This window comes from Vitis riparia, chromosome 19 (assembly GCF_004353265.1).
Source record: "Vitis riparia cultivar Riparia Gloire de Montpellier isolate 1030 chromosome 19, EGFV_Vit.rip_1.0, whole genome shotgun sequence".
Classification (NCBI taxonomy): Eukaryota; Viridiplantae; Streptophyta; class Magnoliopsida; order Vitales; family Vitaceae; genus Vitis; species Vitis riparia.
The window spans coordinates 21,630,362-21,648,609 of NC_048449.1; the positions used below are offsets into that span (position 1 = coordinate 21,630,362).

The 18,248-nt window shown below is 29.9% G+C and overlaps 1 protein-coding gene across 6 annotated transcripts; it reads right to left on the reverse strand.

Annotated features, from left to right (window-relative positions):
* Positions 1–2,108: 2,108 nt before the first annotated feature.
* Positions 2,109–10,045, reverse strand: LOC117909163 (putative disease resistance protein RGA4). Of its 6 annotated transcripts, none has more exons than XM_034823072.1 (8): positions 7,700–10,014; positions 6,970–7,567; positions 5,818–6,055; positions 5,226–5,684; positions 4,099–4,645; positions 3,002–3,412; positions 2,457–2,880; positions 2,109–2,276 (listed from the first exon to the last, which is right to left on the reverse strand). In XM_034823072.1, exons 1-3 carry the CDS (start codon positions 9,970–9,972, stop codon positions 6,053–6,055), a joined length of 2,874 nt encoding a protein of 957 aa, XP_034678963.1. In that variant the 5' UTR covers positions 9,973–10,014; the 3' UTR covers positions 2,109–2,276; positions 2,457–2,880; positions 3,002–3,412; positions 4,099–4,645; positions 5,226–5,684; positions 5,818–6,052. The 6 variants fall into 6 exon arrangements, 5 of the variants coding, with proteins under 5 accessions (XP_034678963.1, XP_034678960.1, XP_034678959.1 ...); XM_034823069.1 differs by having other exon boundaries at positions 3,002–3,047; positions 3,248–3,412; positions 6,970–10,014; XR_004650307.1 differs by lacking the exons at positions 6,970–7,567; positions 7,700–10,014 and adding an exon at positions 10,021–10,045.
* Positions 10,046–18,248: the final 8,203 nt, after the last annotated feature.

Here is an 18,248-nt window from a genome sequence, read left to right on the forward strand (position 1 = left end):
TTAGATTAAGGGTTTCTTTTCCCTTTTAAATACAAATTTCTCTCATTTCTGGAAACTGAGAGACTGTAGCAATTGTTCTTGTGTTCCTCATTCCCTTTTCTCGTTGAGGTTGCTTGTTTTCCAAGAAAATTTCATTCAAGTTTTCAACCAAAATTTTTAATGGATTTTCTTAAGAAAGAATGGGATGATTTTTCATTTATTCATCTCTCAATTTCGAATCTATTTGGGTTTGTGTAAAAACAAATTTTCTTCTTATGTGAATTCAAGAAGAGCTCAAGATTGAGCTTGATGTGGACTCCAAGTGTACTTTGGAAGAAGGTGAGAAGTTGAAAGTGAAAGGTACTAATTAAGTGGTCCGGAAAAGATTGGTAGGCTTGAACTAGGTAAAATCTTGTATTCGGTTTTTATTCTTCATAGTGGACATTTTTTTATTGGTTGTTGGCCTGTGGTTTATTACCTCTTCAGAGGTTTTCCACGTTAAAATTTGGTCTCATTGTCTCTCATTCTCCTCTTCATTTCAATTTCAATTTTAGCTATCTTTGATAATTTGGACATCTAATTTTTGGTTGAATGTTGAGGTAAAATATATATGAGTTACCTTTAATGTTGTTTCTGAATATTGTTCATAGGTATATTTGAGATATTTTGCTCTTGTTGTTCATAAAAAATTGTTCTAAGTCTTTGTGTTAGGGAGTGTTGGAACATGTGCATATGAATTGCATTTTATTCTTATTAAGGAGTGTTGTTGTATTCATATTTGCATGTGATTTCTAATTTGTGTTTTTAAGTGTTTGTAAAAAGAAGGAAAAATTGAAAAAATTGTTAAGGTTAGTTAACTTGTGTTGAGAGACTTTTAAATCGGAGAAAAACACCTATTCACTTCCCCCCCTCCCCCTCTCCCTCCCCCTCCTCCTCCTCCTCCTCTTCCCCTTCCCCTTCCTTTAGGTGTATTCTATCATTGAGATTCACCTTTCGTAGAAAAAATATTATATTTTAATTATTATTTGAGTAAAAAAAAGAAATAGCTTCTAAATTTCTTACAAGACTTTTAAAAATATTTTTAAAATTGCCTACAAGTTCGAATACTCTAAATAAATATAGAATTAACAAAAACATTGATGGATAGAAATTTTATGAATTCAAATTTTATGAGAAAAATTATTACTTTTCAAGTTAAAAATAAATTAATATAAATTAATAATAAAATAAAAGATTATCATATGATACTAAAAAATAGTTTTTGGGTTTCATTCATATTATAATATATTACAAATTAACAAAATAATATTATTTCTTTGTATATTGTTACACATATCAACCAATAAAGAAAAAAATAATCTAATTCCTTTTCTCTCTTGTTATACATGTCAATCACTCATATTTGAATTTTGTTATTCCACTCATGCATTTTGAACCTTAGAATTTTCTTTAAATAAAACAAAAATAAAAAAATACGAACAAAAGAGATATTTGCATTTAATCTTGTAACGTTGCCCCATTGATGACATGTAACAATCTACTGGCACATAACAGTCATTTACTTATGGCGGCTTACTGCCTGGCCAAGTTTTGGTCAAGTGGGACCACTTTGACCAGCTTTATTTGGATTGCCTACCTAATTATCTTAATGTTTGGGTACCCACATAACCTATAATTGAAATTTCATGAAATTATTTATTAGAAGAACACATTAACATATCCCATTAAAGCTTCATGAAATATATTTCCAACGTAATTACTTGAATCACATTTATAGATCACAGAAAACATTTGCCACACAAGAAGTTCTTTGGAAAGGTGATTAATTTTTACTTCTAAAATAGTCTAGGAATTGGAGATGGAGGTATCATTGGACTGTTATGACTGGCAAGCTTTGATGTCCTACTTGGACTTTTCACATTGATGTGCCCTATTCGAGTCTCTCTCTTGGCGCTACACCTGCCATGGTATTGTGTCCATGGCTCACCAAGTCATCTCCTTGCGCAAGGCATTGAGCCTTTGTTGTGACCAGTAACAAAAACTGGCCAACATTTGAGATAAAGGGATCAAAAGCATAAGCCTGAATAGAAAGAATGGTTGTGACCAGTAACAAAAACTGAGGGCTAAGGTTGGTGATGCAATTGAGATAACCCTTTTCATATTCATCAGCCATCCATAACTGGCCAACATTTGTCTCTGGAACATTGAAGGGCTCAAACAGCATAACAGCGTTGTCATGGTGGCTCAGACACTCACAAATGGCATGGAAAACAATTCTCTTTTGCTTGTGTACCCAACTGTACAATTAAAAATGAAAGAAAAGGCAGAAGTAGAGGAAATATTAATTTATCAGTGTTTGTCGCCAGCTTATTAGTCATGATGAATATTACTAGAATAATGCAATATTTGCAACTGATGGGTTCTAAAACAATAAACATGAACCGACAAAAGTAGGAAGAGAGGTTGGCAGTGAAAACCTGGAATTGTGGAAGACTCACTTGAATTAAAAGAGACCAGTGAGTCCTTCATGCACCAGCCATCCATATATAAATTTGTCCTTTTCCTTTTGGCATCTTCTCCTTATGTATTAAGAGATTTTGAGGCTATGTAGAGTGCCAATGGTGCCAATGGATTGTTACCTTCCAGTGGTGTCAAGCCACCAATCCAAATGGTTATGAGGCTTCCCTTTGAATTGTGTGCCACTATCATCATCCTCATTCTCAAACAGATGTTCTTCTTAGCAGCTGTGACAAGCTGAATACGTTGAGACATTGTTCTCTGCACAGACAGTTTACTGTCTTGGAGAGAGGGGAGGTGTCATAGTCCCACCTCTAGCAGAGATATTTGGAGACTTCCATGAAGACAAGGCCAATGTGAACTCCAATCAGCTTTAGTTCCTCACTATTTTGAAGATGCAAAATTTTCAAAAACTTAGTGATCTATGCATTTATTCGAACATATAGACAGTAACATTATAAAAATTGAAGCTGTTAAAAGCAATACAGAACATTGGATTGCAAACCTGAAATTTGTTGTAGATGACATGCTTCAATTGAAGAACAGAAATCCTATTAAATCAGGTACCATAGCTAGTCAATATCAATTTCAGGAAAGTTGAAGTGTTGAGTAACACATTCCTTCCGGCAGTGATTTCAATTCCAGGCCAACAACATTTTCAAGCTCATTAAGAGATGTCAGGCTGTCTTCTAGTCCGGTAAAGTTACAAAACAAGAGAAATTAATGATTTTAAGGATTTCCAGAATGTTACCATTTCCAAGCTCCAATAGCAGAAGCATCAACTCATTATTCGACAAAAAAAGCTCTTTGCAACATTTATTCCACCTCTCAAAGGTGATTAAATGTTGCATCCACTGATAGAGATGTCCAAGCCCCACCATTATCCCTTTTTACATTGAATTTACACCAATTACATCTGCAAGAAAATAGCAAGATCATTTTAGCAAAACAGAACTAGCAATTGATATCTTTAAAGATACATTTTTCAAACTTTACTAATTACAAGCATGCTTTCAGGCCACAAAGGTTCAACTAAATTATAATATCAAAGGAACATTGCATTTTCTCTATGCTAACTCTATCAATGGTTGACATAATAATCAAGTGTTTTTGTCTATGTTGTGCTTTAGTTCAAGTGATATTTAGAAAATAGTATTAAAGCATAGGAATATCCTACTGTTTTGTCTATGCTAATACATACACATAGCATAGAGAAGACAGGGACTGTAGAAAAGATAGCAAAATTCCTTTCTGCATGAGTCATCTAAGAGTATAAATTTTTGGGCCATGTGAAATTTTAGGCAAATTCAAGACTGATCTCCTTTGGGCTTTAGGCCAATGAATAATCTCGAGTTTCAAATTTGCAAGAAAATAGTAACTAAATCAATCCTAGCGTTTTCCAAAAATCTTAGGATGTAAAAATTGAAGTAACATGATTACCTTGGTCCTCAATTACCAATTAAGAACTTGTCTAATTGTACATTGATTGGAAGATGCAACATTTTCATACTCAGTGATCTAAGCATTTTTCCAAATAGATTGGGGAAAAAAATGATAAAAATTGAAGCTATTAAAAACTGGAAGAACCATTGGATTGCAAACCTGAAATATATTGTAGATGACATGCTTGAATTATAGAACAGAAATCCTTTATGAATCAGCCATCCATGTCAATTTCGAGAACATTGAAGTGCTGAGGGCACACATCCCCCTCTGGCAGTGATTTCAATTTAAGGCTGACAGCATTCTGAAGCTCATTAAGAGAGGTCGAGTTGTTTTTTCAGTCTAATAAAGCTGCTAAACAAGAACAGTTGATGCGAGGCTACCAATACAGTTTAGCAATGTTGTCAAACGGTCCCAAATTGTGAGTCTTTGTAGAGTGCTGAGGGAATCCATCTCGTCTAGTGGTGATATCAATTGAGGGCAAGAATGAATTTGAAGCTCTGCAAGTAATGTAAGCCTGCTTATCCAGACTGGGAATGTTGTCAAATCAGAACAGAGAAGAGGGCTTGTCCCTTAGCAAGTGAGCAAAGCCTTTCCTATTGCACCAGCTCTCAATAGCCTGTCAAGATATATCAGGAGGCATGGGCAATATTCAGCCTATCTTCACTATCACCTTTTTTTGCATTATCTTGAAAACTATTAACACCTATAACAAAATATTTAGTTTAAGAAAGCTTCCAAATGTATGGAAAGCAAACATAAGATAAGAAAATCATTTCAACAATGTTTCGTTTCATGTCTCAAACTATTAAGATTTAGTACTTTCAGGAATGAGAAAAATGATGCTACAAATTGCCTTTCAGTGAAAGTAAAGATGATCTCAAAACCATTATTGGTTTACTCCGTAGCATTTTAATTCAAAAGGTCAAGAAACTTGAAATAAAGGGTGACCAGATTGTTGTATGATTCAGTAAGATGCATTCCTTGTGCAAATTGTTGGTGTTCTACTACATATGAAAATTAGAAAAATCAAAACTCCAAGCAGAATGTGAAAGTCTTTAACAAATTGAATGAGAAGTAATAAATTAATAATCAACGGTTTTAACAGGTAAAAAGTAGATGGAAGGGCAGCAACAAAGATTTTCCCCCCCCCCTTTATACATGCTAATGCATATGAGAATTAGGAAAACAAAATTTTAAACAAAGTATTTAAACTCTTAGAAGATTGATTGTAAGATTATAAAAAATGAAGGCTTCAAAAACAGGAGAAATGTTTGATTACAAACCTGAAACATTGTAGAGGACATGCTTGAATTGAAGAGAACAAGATCAATTCAAGAATCAGCCATCATTTCTAGTCGACATCAACTGTGGGAACTTGAGAAATTTCAGGGGGTCAGTCTTTGAGTTTTCCTTTCGGCATGTTTCTAAGCATAGACAGTAGGCTCACAGCACATCTCTTCTGGAATTGCTTTCATATTAGGGCAGTCAACAACTGAAGGCCAAACCGTAGAGATAACTTTTGAGGCTTCAAGGGTAGTGATCAGGAATTACTTGAGACAAACACATTAGGACACAACAGCTTTGGAGTTTCAATAGCTTGAGAAAAGTGAGGTGTGGAATCGCTGCAAAAGACAATCCTAACTTTCCAGTTACTGAAAGAAAGTGAGGTATTTCAGCCACAACGCTATCTGCTTTTTCTTACAACACTATCAGCTTTTTCTTTGATGTGGCAACAATTACATCTGCAATAAAAGAGTTCACCTGACAGTTACACGATCCATTTAACAAACAAGATTACAAAGGTGCACAGGATTCTTAATAGATAGACAGAAAAATAAAAGATGAAGTAACCATCAATAACAGGAAGAGGGGCACCTGAAATATATGGTTGCTATCATCCTCATTCTCTAACAGATGAAGTTCTTCTCAACGGTTGTGACATGTTGAATATGCTGAGACAGAGACATTGTTCTCTACACAGACAGTTTACAGTCCTCGAGAGAAGGGAGGTGTCACAGTCCCACCTCTGGCAGAGATATTTTGAGACTTCCATGAAGAGGAGGCCAATGTGAACTCCAGCCAGCTTTAGTTCCTCACTGAACTTGTTATTCTACTGCATATGAGTATCAATAGATCATAACTAAAAACATAGTACAGAGTTTTTAATAAATTGATTGAAAAATGATAAATGATAAATGACTAAAGGACCAAAAGCTGAAAAAAGAGAGAAATTGCAAACCCGGATAACGAATAAATATTATGGATGGGACACAAACTAAAGAGATTATAGATTGGAGAGTATGGTGGAAGTGAGTTAACTCTTTCCAAATTGTGTCAAATTTAATGGCTTTTCTAATTGTACATTGATTTAAAGATGCAAACCTTTCAAACTGAGTGACCTTTTCAAACTAATCATTTTATCAAACAGTTTGGCAGTATATAATAAAAATTGAAGCTATTAAAAGCAAGATGAAAGATTGGATTGCAAAACTGAAATATATTATAGATGATATGCTTGAATCCAAGAACAAAAATATATTATGAATCAATCTCATCTATTACCTTTGAAGCTCAAATCCTATATTGGCCATCTAGTAGATATGAATTTTTGGGCCATGAGAAATCCTTACACCAAACTTTTGGCAATGATTTCATGCTGGGGAATTGAAGAATGCAGGAAGTGATTTCAAGATGGGTCAAGGAATAATCACAAACTTCTTAAGTAAATAAGGTGAATCTGCTATAAAATAGTAATTAAATCAAGGTCGATCTTTAATTATAATTTTATATCGTTATTAGTAATTGAATTGAAGAGCAAATTTTTCAAACTTACTCATTTAAGCATTCCATCAAATTGATAAGGTGCGAACATAAATAATAAAAGCAATTTTTGCTTTATATGCTAATATAGTCAACTTTTGCTATACATAAATTACCTAAATAGAATTCATGTTATTACAGGATATTGATTGTAAAAATAATAAAAACGAAGGCATAAAAGAATGAGAAGAAGGGTACATTTCAGACCTGAATTGGCTTTCCACATAAAAGAATGTCCCAATCAACAATGTCTGGGACATGAGCAATCTTGGGCCAATCTTCACCATTTTCCCTTTGGCATCTTTCCGATAAATGTGGACACTTGGAGATACCGAGTGTGTGGAGGGTTGTGAGGGAACGCATCTCTTCCGGCAATGATGTCAATTTAGGGCATTCACGAATGTCAAGGTATTCAAGTGAGGAGAGGCTGCCTATCCAATCTGGTAATGTTGTCAAACCAGACCAGTTGCCAATTGTGAGACTCTTGAGGATTCTAAGAGAACGGAATTCTTCTGGCAATGATGGCAATTGATGGCAAGAATTAATACAAAGCTGATTCAGCGAGGTGAGGTCGCCTATCCAGTGTGGGAATGTTGCCAAATGAGTGCAAGCCCAAATTTTGAGAGTATGGAGAGTGGAAACGTGTTGATGAAGCTCATCTGGGAGAGTCACCAAATCTTCTATGTTGTAAATAGACAGAGACTCCAATGAAAAAGCAGTGGCCAACAACTGTTGTAGTACTTCTTCTCTCACTTCACCCAATTCTAGTGCCTTAAGACAAGGTAACGAAGACACTTGCACGGATGTGAGCTTAGGGCAATGGAAGATCTTCAAACGAGAAAGAAGAGGAGACGAATGCAGTTCCAAGGATGCCAAGTCACCACAATTTGAGATATCTAATTGTGAAAGAAGAGGAGAATGAGGCAGTAGTACGGATGTCAGCTTATGGCAGTCTTCAATCTCTAACTTGGAAAGAAGAGGAGATGAATGCAGTTCCAAGGATGCCAACTCAAGACAATCTGTGAGCTTTAATTCTAAAAGACAAGGAAATGAAGGTGGGTGTGTTGGAGATAAGTCCCTCCTCCACAACTCCTTTAACTTTGGCATGTACTCGAGTTCGAGGTACTCAAGTGATGGGAAGAATGGCCCTCCTGATGAACAGTAGTCCATGTACTCCACCTTTCTTAAATACCGAAGCTTCAGAGACTTGAGGTGAGGGAGTTCAACAAATGGCGGTAGAATCTGGCATCCTGAACAACTTTTCAAATTAATTGTGATGAGGTTAGGGAGTCTGCAACTCAACCCACCATTCATCATCCAACTTGGAAACACCCTACCTCCATATCTTGTTATAAAAAGCTCCTTCAGGTTTCGATGTGGCCGTAGGCCTACCATCACTGACTCAGCATCCTCACCCGACTGAGCTTCTTCACCATATGACCATTCTAATTCCAAGGACTCAATGTATTGTTTTTCCCCCAAATTTGCTTCCTCGGATTCTACGTTAGCATCCCTTACGTTTTCAAGCTTTTCAATCCGTAGCTTTCCTCGAAGGTTGTTCAGCCTTTTCAATTCACTCAATCTGCCAACTTTACTCCCAGTTCCAATAACAAACAGTGGTAGGCTTTCAAGCAAAGTCAACTCCCCTATCCTACAGGGCATATAACTCAAACGTCCACACCCATTATTCTCCAAGTGCCTCAGATTAATCAATTCCCTTGTGTCTTTGGGAAATTCTTTTAGATTTACACAACCAGTAAGTTTTAATGTTTGCAAATTATATAACCTTGTAATAGCATTTGGGAGTACCTTGAAATCATTGTATGAAAGATTGAGATATCTTAGATGACTCAATTTACCTATAGATTTTGGTATCTTTCCACTTAGGCTCAACACACGGGAACACTTAAGTGTAGGTCTGCAAATTGAATTATCTAATTTCAAAATGGTCCTTGTGTGTTTCAAATGCTTCCAATGGATATTCGACATCTTAAAGAATGACACATGATAAACTCTGTCCAAGATCTTCTCTTTCTCCACATTATCTTCTAAAACAAGGACTTCAGATCCAACAATAGATTGTGCAAGATCATGAATAAGATCATGCATTTTACAACTTGATATATTATCATCAACATCTTTTTTAGCCACCTCTAATAATGATCTTGACAATAATTCTTTGAAATATTGATTTCCTACATCTGAAGCTTGAATATAGCCCTGTGCCATCCATAATTGCACCAACATGTTTTTCTCAATTTCATAGTCTTTTGGAAATAACACACAATAAGTAAAACATGGCTTCAAATAGATTGGCAAATCATTGTAGCTTAACCTCAACACTGATAAAACATTATCACTTCCAGCTCCTAGTGATAGCAAATTTCCATTATTTTTTATGGACAGCCAATGACTTTCTTCTGGTTTCAGGCGCAATATTGTTCCCAATGTTTTGATGACAAGCGGAACTCCCTTACACATATTTACAATTTCTTTTCCCATTTCCACAAACTTTGGATGCACTTTCTTTGGTTCTTCTGTGAATGCTATTTTTGAAAATAAATCCCAAGCCAGGGTGTCTTTCAACCCTTGCAACAAAAAGGGAGAATTAATTCCCATTATTGATGCGACTTTACTATGTCGGGTGGTCACCAAAATTTTACTTCCCCTTCCAACAACCATCAACAAACTTTTCAGTCGATCCCATTCTTCAGAATTTTCATTCCAAACATCGTCCAGCACTAGCAAGCATCTCTTTTCACTAATTTTTTCATGAAGGAGATTTTTTAAACCATTCAACTCCAACCTTTCTACATCTTGCTCACACACTTCTTTTAAGATTTTTTTAACCAACGACTTCACATCAAAATTATCAGAAACACAAACCCATATTCTGGGCTCAAAATATTGCACCACTGTCTCAGCATTGTACACCAACTGGGCAAGGGTGGTCTTACCCAACCCCCCAATCCCAACAATGGCAACCATGGAAAGAATTTCTTGATTATCAGATGACACCAACGACTTTATTATCTCCTCTTTGGTTTCTTCTCTTCCCACAATTTCAGAGGTCAACACAAATGAGTGAGTCTCTCTCCAACTACTCTCCACCTCCCTCTGAACTATGTTCCCTTGAACAAGATTTAGCAGATTCATTTGTTCTACAATTTCATCTATCCTTTCTTTAATATCCTTGAGTCTATGACTCATCTTACAACGAAATACAAGCTGATTTGAAGATGAGAAGAAGTCACTGACCTGCCTTGCTACTCCTCCACGCTGCAGCTGAAGCGTCTCAAAGTCATCCAACAAGTCATCGGCATCATACACAACATCTTTGAGCCTCCTCACCCAAGCTTTTACTCCATCGCTCTCCTCCTGCCTCTTCTCAGCATCAACCAGTACACCCCTGATGGCGTCCAGTTTCTCCGTAAGCTTCGTTAACTCTTTTGCCACACCAAACGCAGATCCAATTTGTCGAAAAGCCAAGGAGCCTAACTTGGTTAAAACGTCAGCTATAATATTGAATGGATTTGTTCAGCCATTTTTTGGAAGAACTCAAACTACAGAACGCCAACAAAGTATGGTAGGAGAAGGAGTTGAGAGAATTGTAAGAGAGAATACCACCAGACAAGCAGTGATGATATACAGAGAGCTAGTGAGAGGATAATAGAAGAAGATGCAGTGGGCCTAATATGATATACTTTGATTAGTCAAAAAGCAATGTGAACTTATCATATGCTCATCAAATAATTTCTAGAAAGAGATTTCAATGTATTATGGTTATAAATAAACATGAGGCACATGCTGTTCAAATTTATGATTTTTAGGCATGCATTTTTACATCACATTACGACATTATTTTATATTGATTAGTTACACTCCTTCTATTAAGGATGAATTAAGATAAGATAATTATATATATAATTGGTCACTTGTTAAAGCTCAAATAAATTGGTGATTTTATATAAATAAAATAAAATAAATATTGATGATTGAATTTTATGAATAGAAATTAATCAAAAACTTATGAAATATTAAAAATATTTTAAAAAATAATCAATGAAGTAATAATACAGATGTTGAAGTACATGATAAACCGCATAAAATGATATCCAATGAAATCAAATATTAAACTAAAATTTAAATTGAATTAATTAATTATAGAGTTATCTCACTAAGTAAATAAGTACATAATTAAATTTGCAATAATGAAGCATAAACAATGAATTTAAATTTTAATATTAAAAATTTTGAATTAATACTCAAATTGAACCATAGTCATAATTTATAACAATATTAATTTAGTGACAGTAGTGGTTGACGTTGATTCGTAATGAATCTGCAGCAGCTTCAACAGTATCAAAATTATAAAATTTTGAGAGAAAATGAGAAAAAAAAAATAATTGATGCAATAATTAATACGAGATCAGGAAGGCTTTCAAGTGGAATGGAGAGGAAATGGAATAGAGATGAAAGCATTTATACTGGGAATCAAAATAGCCGTTGGGAAATGTGTTTGATTGTCGGATCACATTCAGATCGAAATATGACCGTTGGATCATTAAGTAGCCGTTGGACGGGAGAGACACTGGGACTTGGGAGGAGGGGGCCAACGTCTCCTTTGTGGGTAACAAAACATGTGGTGTTGGGATCGGGGAAAGCCTGTGCATGTCAGCGTTCACATGCCAAACTGTCCTTCCATCACATTAATTTTTTATTTTTTAATGCTTTCAAATTACAATAAAGTATTTGAATAACACTTCTTGAATTAATGAAAAAGACGAAGAAGGAATCCGACAAAAATGTCAATCACCAAAGTGGAGAAAGGGAGAATTGCGTTTTGATAATTAAGATAAGTTAGTCCAACTATCCATAATTGATTACAAGTATAATTATATGAGATAGTAACCAATAAAAATACCCTTAATTTTTTTTTTTATTCTACCATTTTTCACGTGTCACTAACAAATTCTTTTTTATTTAATCATTTTTAAATTTTTCATTATTTTTTTTAAATCTTTCATAAATAATTAAAAAATCAATATTATTTTTTATTTTTAAATTATAAATAAACAAAAATTATACTAATGATTCAAATACTATTTTGAAAAATACTATTTTAAAAAAACATTAATTTAAATAAATAAAAATTATATTTTATATTTTTGAAGTAAATAATTTAATGATTAAAACACTATTTAAAATAAATATATTCACTATTTTCTTTTCTTTTATACTAAAAAATATTTTAAAGTTTTTTTTACTATTATAAAATAAAAAATTTTTTTTTTTTTTTAATCTTCTTTCTTCCTTTTTTTAATAACTTTTTGAACATGACTTTTAATAATAAATTATATGAAATATTACAAATTTGTTTACTTAAGGATTTTTTTAATAATTTGAATTAATTGAAAATTTATTAAAATAAGAAAAATAAAAAGAAAGAAAAATGATGGATGGATAGTTTTTATTTTAGATACTCAATTAAAATGTTTTCGTATGACCTAATTTTAGAAGTGTATATTTATACCTAGTAGAGATTGAATTTTTCTTATATAAAATGGTTGAAAGGTATATTTACTTATTTTAGATGAAAACAAGTAGTTAAAAATTATATAGATTATGTTTGAGTTTGGCTTAAAAATATTTTTCTAGTTTTTATTTTTTATTTTTATATTGTCTCTTTTTGAAAATACATTTAATTAAAAAATGAAAACTTTGTTTAGTACTATTTTTATATGAAATTAATAAAAAGAATTAAATTAAATTTATTCATTTATTATGTCATTGTATAATAGTATTACATTAACTGTAGAAGGGAAATATACTAAGTGTACAAGGGTGTACAATAATACTCTTTATGAAATATTTCAATCGATTCTAAACCATTCTTTTATTTTTCTTATCATCCACAAATTGTACATATATGTTATGCACTTTATTTAATTCTCATATGGAAATTCTAATAACCTTACCAATAATGATATTTGGGGATAAAAATTGATCCTAAGTCATCCATCATTTTCTCAACTAAACAATTGGAAATATGATTAAACACACATGGAAATTTCAATACTTTCCTCAATAATGATATTTGGGGAAAAAAATTTGATCATAAATCATCCACCATTTTCTCAACTAAACCATTGAAAATATGATTCAACACACTATATGGACACATAACTTATAAGTGATATGAAATTTGTGCCACTGTACAAGAGTATTACATTAACTGTACAAAGGAAATATAATAAGTGTACAAGACCATCCTTTGTAAAAGATTTCAATTGATTCTGAACAACTCTTTTATTTTTCTTGTCACCCAAGGGTCATACACCTATGTCATGCACTTTATTTAACTTTCACATGAAAATTTCAATATTTTCCCTAATAATGATATTCGGAGAAAATTTTTTTACCTAAGTCATCCACCATTTTTTCAACCAAACCATTAAAAACATAGATAACACACCTGCATGGACACATAATTTAGGAAGAATATGAAATTTGTGCCACTATACAAGGGTATTACACTAATTGTGTAAGGAAAATGTGTCAAGTATACAATGGTGTACAAGACTCCTAATAGGTTTTGTACAATTTTTAAACAACTTGAGTTTGACATTAAGACGATTATTTATAATTTTTTTTTTATTACCAAACTATGTCATTAACACATTCCTTACATAAATTAATACATAGGAAATAAAATTAAAATCAATCATATTTGAATTGTTCATTATAAGTAAACAAAATGAAATATATATTTTTACTATTTTGTTTTTATAAACATAATTTCATTGTTATCAATAGAGATTAAAAATTATATTTAAATGGAATTAAAATAAACAAAAATTATTTTCATAACATTTTTATTTTTTAAAAATATTAATTTAAATTATGAAATTAGTTTTAAAATTAAAAATATTTATTATAATTATAGGTTTGAAGATTTCATGATTTTTATTTGATTATTTTTAAAAAATCGCTTTAACAAGAAAATATTTATTTTAATAGTTTTCAATATTCAAATCTTTATTTAAAAATATTTAGGATTAGTGTGGAAAACAATTAGGTAATTTTGGAATGGAAAATTTTCGAATATCTTGAAGACTTTAATTTTGCCCATTACTAGAAATATTGTCTTCTTGATTAATATTATATATATATATATATATATATATATACGCGTGTGTGAGTGTTTACATTATTTCCAAAATAATATGAGAAATAATAAACATCATGTGTCTAATTTAAAAGTTAGAAATAATAATAATAATAATATTTTATGAGGTATTTAAACATATTTATCATTTTGTAAGTAATAAACAAAAAAAAATGCTAAGGTATTTAAAAATTATTTATTATATAAGTTTAAAAAAAAAATTTGATGTCTAATTTGCAAGCTAGAACAAATAAAGAATACTAATATTTTATGAGGTGTTTAAAAATTGTTTAATATATATGAGAAATAATATAAGTTTGAAATAAAAAATAATATTTATTATATATTATGTAAGTTTTCAAGGTATTTAAAAAATATTTATTATATATTATGTAAGTTTGAAAAGAAATGAATAATATTTGATGAGGTATTTAAAAGTTATTTACTTCAAAAATGTATTTGGTAATAATAATTTTTAACCATTTATATTTCATATTTAATTTAATGGAGAAAAATGATTGGGAAATGATTCAACTTAATTCCACTAATAAATAGGTGAGAGAAGGATAAAAGAGTTAAAAGAGAGAATGAGAAAGATAGGGTGACCTAGTTTTTTTATTTAATAGTTAAAGAGTATTTTAGGGATTATTTAAAGGAAATGCCATTTTTCTCGATTTCTACTCTTTCATGGAGTTTTGAGTTTAATTATGGGTGAAAAGAGGACCTTAACTCAATTGCCAAGCTAAATTGGGTTAAAAACACAATTCTCCCGTGGAGAAAATAGGGTGGTGAACAGAAGATGGGATTCCATTGTACATTACATACCCAAACATGTTTATGGGGATCATGGAAGAAATTAAGCTTGTCAGGTCTACTTCTATTATTATTATTTGACATATATATCAATGACATTTTGATAAAAATATTATTTATTTTTAAAATATTTAGTAAAATATGATAATTTTAGCATTCTTTCCTAAGCTACAATTTTTTTTTTTTAAATTATCATTTTAAAAAGCAATTTCCATAGTCAACTTTCAATTGAATTTCTTTTGACTATAATACATTTGAAAATATTTTTTTAATTATCATATTAAATTTTTTTTTTTAGATTATGATATTCTTTTAAATCTCATGTATTAACGCCAATTTAAAAATTAAGTACATATAAAATCACATACAAAAGACTATGATTCTTGACCATAAATAAGGTTAATTCTCAAGAAAATGATATTTTTTCAATTTTGAGTAGGGATAGGAAAGAGATAAATTGAATTGACCCTGATCAAACCAAATCAATTTTGATTTTTTTTTTTATGGAACTTTAAATTTTAGAAAATTAATTTAAGAAAAAATTAATTAAAAATTTCAATTTAATTTATTATTTTAAAGGTTCAATAAAAAGATATTAAATATTAGTCAAAACTTGTATCAATTTGTAATGTCATAAATAATTACAAAATTAACCGTCATTTTAAAATTCCTTTTAGAAAGTAAATATTAATGTTACTTGTAATTGTAATTACTATTAATTTTTTACATTTTGTTTGAGTATGATAAAATTAAGTACAACAAATTCAATTCTATAAATATATTAATATTCTATATTTTATTTAATGTATGTTAACACCCATGTGCTCGCAATCAATATTCTTGTGCTTATCCATACACGTGTTACTCCTATGAAAATGCACAATAAATGAAATAACAATAAAGATATTGGTCCAAACAAATAAAATCACTATATACCATTTCATTATTCTTATTTTACATCAATTAAATTTGTTTAAATTATAATTTCTGTTCATTACAAAATTTTACTACCGTAATTAACTTAACTTGAAATGTATTTTCATCATAATTTATATATATATATATATATATATATATATATATATATATATATATATATATATTTAATATATATATATATATATATATATATATATATATATATATATATTTAATTTACTTGTTTCACTTTTTTTGAAAATATATATATATATATATATATAAATTTAATTTACTTGTTTCACTTTTTTTTGAAGCTTTGAACTTTCAACAAAAGTGGTCGCAAGACAATTACGTTGGGTGGAAAATTGACATAGGATGCCATGTTGTGGGTCCTAATCATCTTTGGATTCTTCAATATAATCAAACTGACAAAGCAAAGTGATACAGGGGCAGGCTGGTGTGAAAGTAATGTGAACGCAGAGAGGGGTAACGTTTAGATTTTATTGAAAAAGTAATGTGAACCCATATTGTATTTGATAGAAAAATACGGAAAGAAAGAAAATATTGCACTGAAATATTCATTGAAAGCAATGTGAACTATAATGAAGTGAATGAATAATATATTTTATGCATATTCATATTGGAAAAGAATTGACTTATTGATTTAATTATATCTAGATTTAATCTTTCTTTTATTATTATTATTATTTTTAAATTGAATATGACACTTAAAACTCTTAATCAAGTCATATTAATCAAATGATAAATTCTAAGTGAAATTTGACATATTTTATTTATTACTTGAATGATTAAATAAAAAATATTATTTGATCAAAATCTTTTCCAAAACTTGTTCAAATACCTTAAATAATAATAAAACTAACATGTTTATAACTACATTAAATTAAAAATATTATGTTTAATTCCATAAACAAAGCTCCTTAATTTCTACAATTTGTTGGACATAATATCAACATAGCTATTTTCATGAATAAATAATAAAATGAAGTAAAAAAAAATCAAATTATAATCCAGAATAGGATTAGAGAAGGTTTTTTTTTTCCTTACATTGTAGTTCATTATTATTATTTTTATTATTATTATTATTATAAGATTATGTTTGGTTTTTGAAAGTTTTGAAGGAAAATGTAAGGGAAAGAAATTAGAAAAAAAAAGTAGAAGAAATGAAAAAGTGAAAGAAAAAAAAAATTAAAAGTTAGTAAATTATTTTTAAGTGCCTTTTTAAACCAATTTCGCTTATTTTTCTCTATTATATAAATATTAAATAATTTTTAATTATATTTGATTTTCTTTCATATTTTTCATAATAAAAAAAAACTATTTTCCTCATTTTATCCTTTATTACTTTCTGAGAATGAAATATAGTCTAAATGTTAAATATATTCATTTATACACATTCAATCTCAAAATTTAATGAGTGACACAAATTTAATTTGTAGCCTTATTAGTTATAATTATGATTTTGTTGATTCTTATTCTCATCACCTTTTTAAAAGAAGATTGAAATGAATTGTCATTCATTTTTCTTTTTATCATTTCAATCAGAAAAAGCAAATGAAATGGTTTCTATTAATTATATTGTAATTTAAAGATATAATATTGTGTTGCATTTATTTAATTTTTTATTTGAAATTTTGGACAATAGTTTGATTAGATCAACTAGAGAATTCAAGCTATCATTTAAAATTTTAAAACCTATTTGAAAATTGAAAATTTGAGAGAAAAAAAAATGAAATTTAACCCTCTAAAAAATGATTTCCATATATATATATATATATATATATATATATATATATATATATATATTATCATTATAAACATTTTTATATTCATGAGGTACATCCTCTTCAAATTTACGATTTTCTAGTCATGCATTTTTGCATTACATTAGGACATTCATTTATATTAATTAGTTACATTTTTTCTATTAAGGATGAATTAAGATAAGATAATTATAGTTTACTTTATCTCTATAACTTCTTTTCGGAGGTTATTTGAATAATAGGAGAGAATATTAGAAGAGGTGGTAGGTGGTAGGTGGTAGGTTGTGATGACATTAAAAGTGGGTAGACTAGAAAGAGCAGTAAGTGGGGTTTGAACTTTCAACAAAAGTTGTTGAAAGACAATTATTTTGAGTAGAAAGTTCACATAAATAAGATGTCTCGTAGGGTCCTAATCATCTTTGGATTCTCGAAATAATCAAACTAACAAAGCAAAGTGATATTTGCCATGTACTATCAAGATTTTGACGAAAGTACCATTTATTTGAAAAAATATTTATTAGAATATGATAATTTTAAAACTATTTCCAAATTTATACTATTTTTTAAGGTATTAATTGAACTTGTTCATTTTAAAAGACAATTTCAAAATTAAAAGACAACTTTTAATTGGATTTCTCTTACCAAGATGGATTTGAAAATATTTTTTCAATTGTTATATTAATTTTTAAAATTATTATATATTTTTTTAATTCCATATATTAACACCCACTTCAAAAATAAACAAATGTAAAATTTGGTATAAAATACTATCATCTTTGATGATAAATGAGGTTAATTTT

What these genes read in the sequence shown, in the direction of transcription:
- LOC117909163 (XM_034823068.1), bottom strand. Translation starts at nt 9,972, where the DNA reads ATGAGTCATAGACTCAAGGATATTAAAGAAAGGATAGATGAAATTGTA.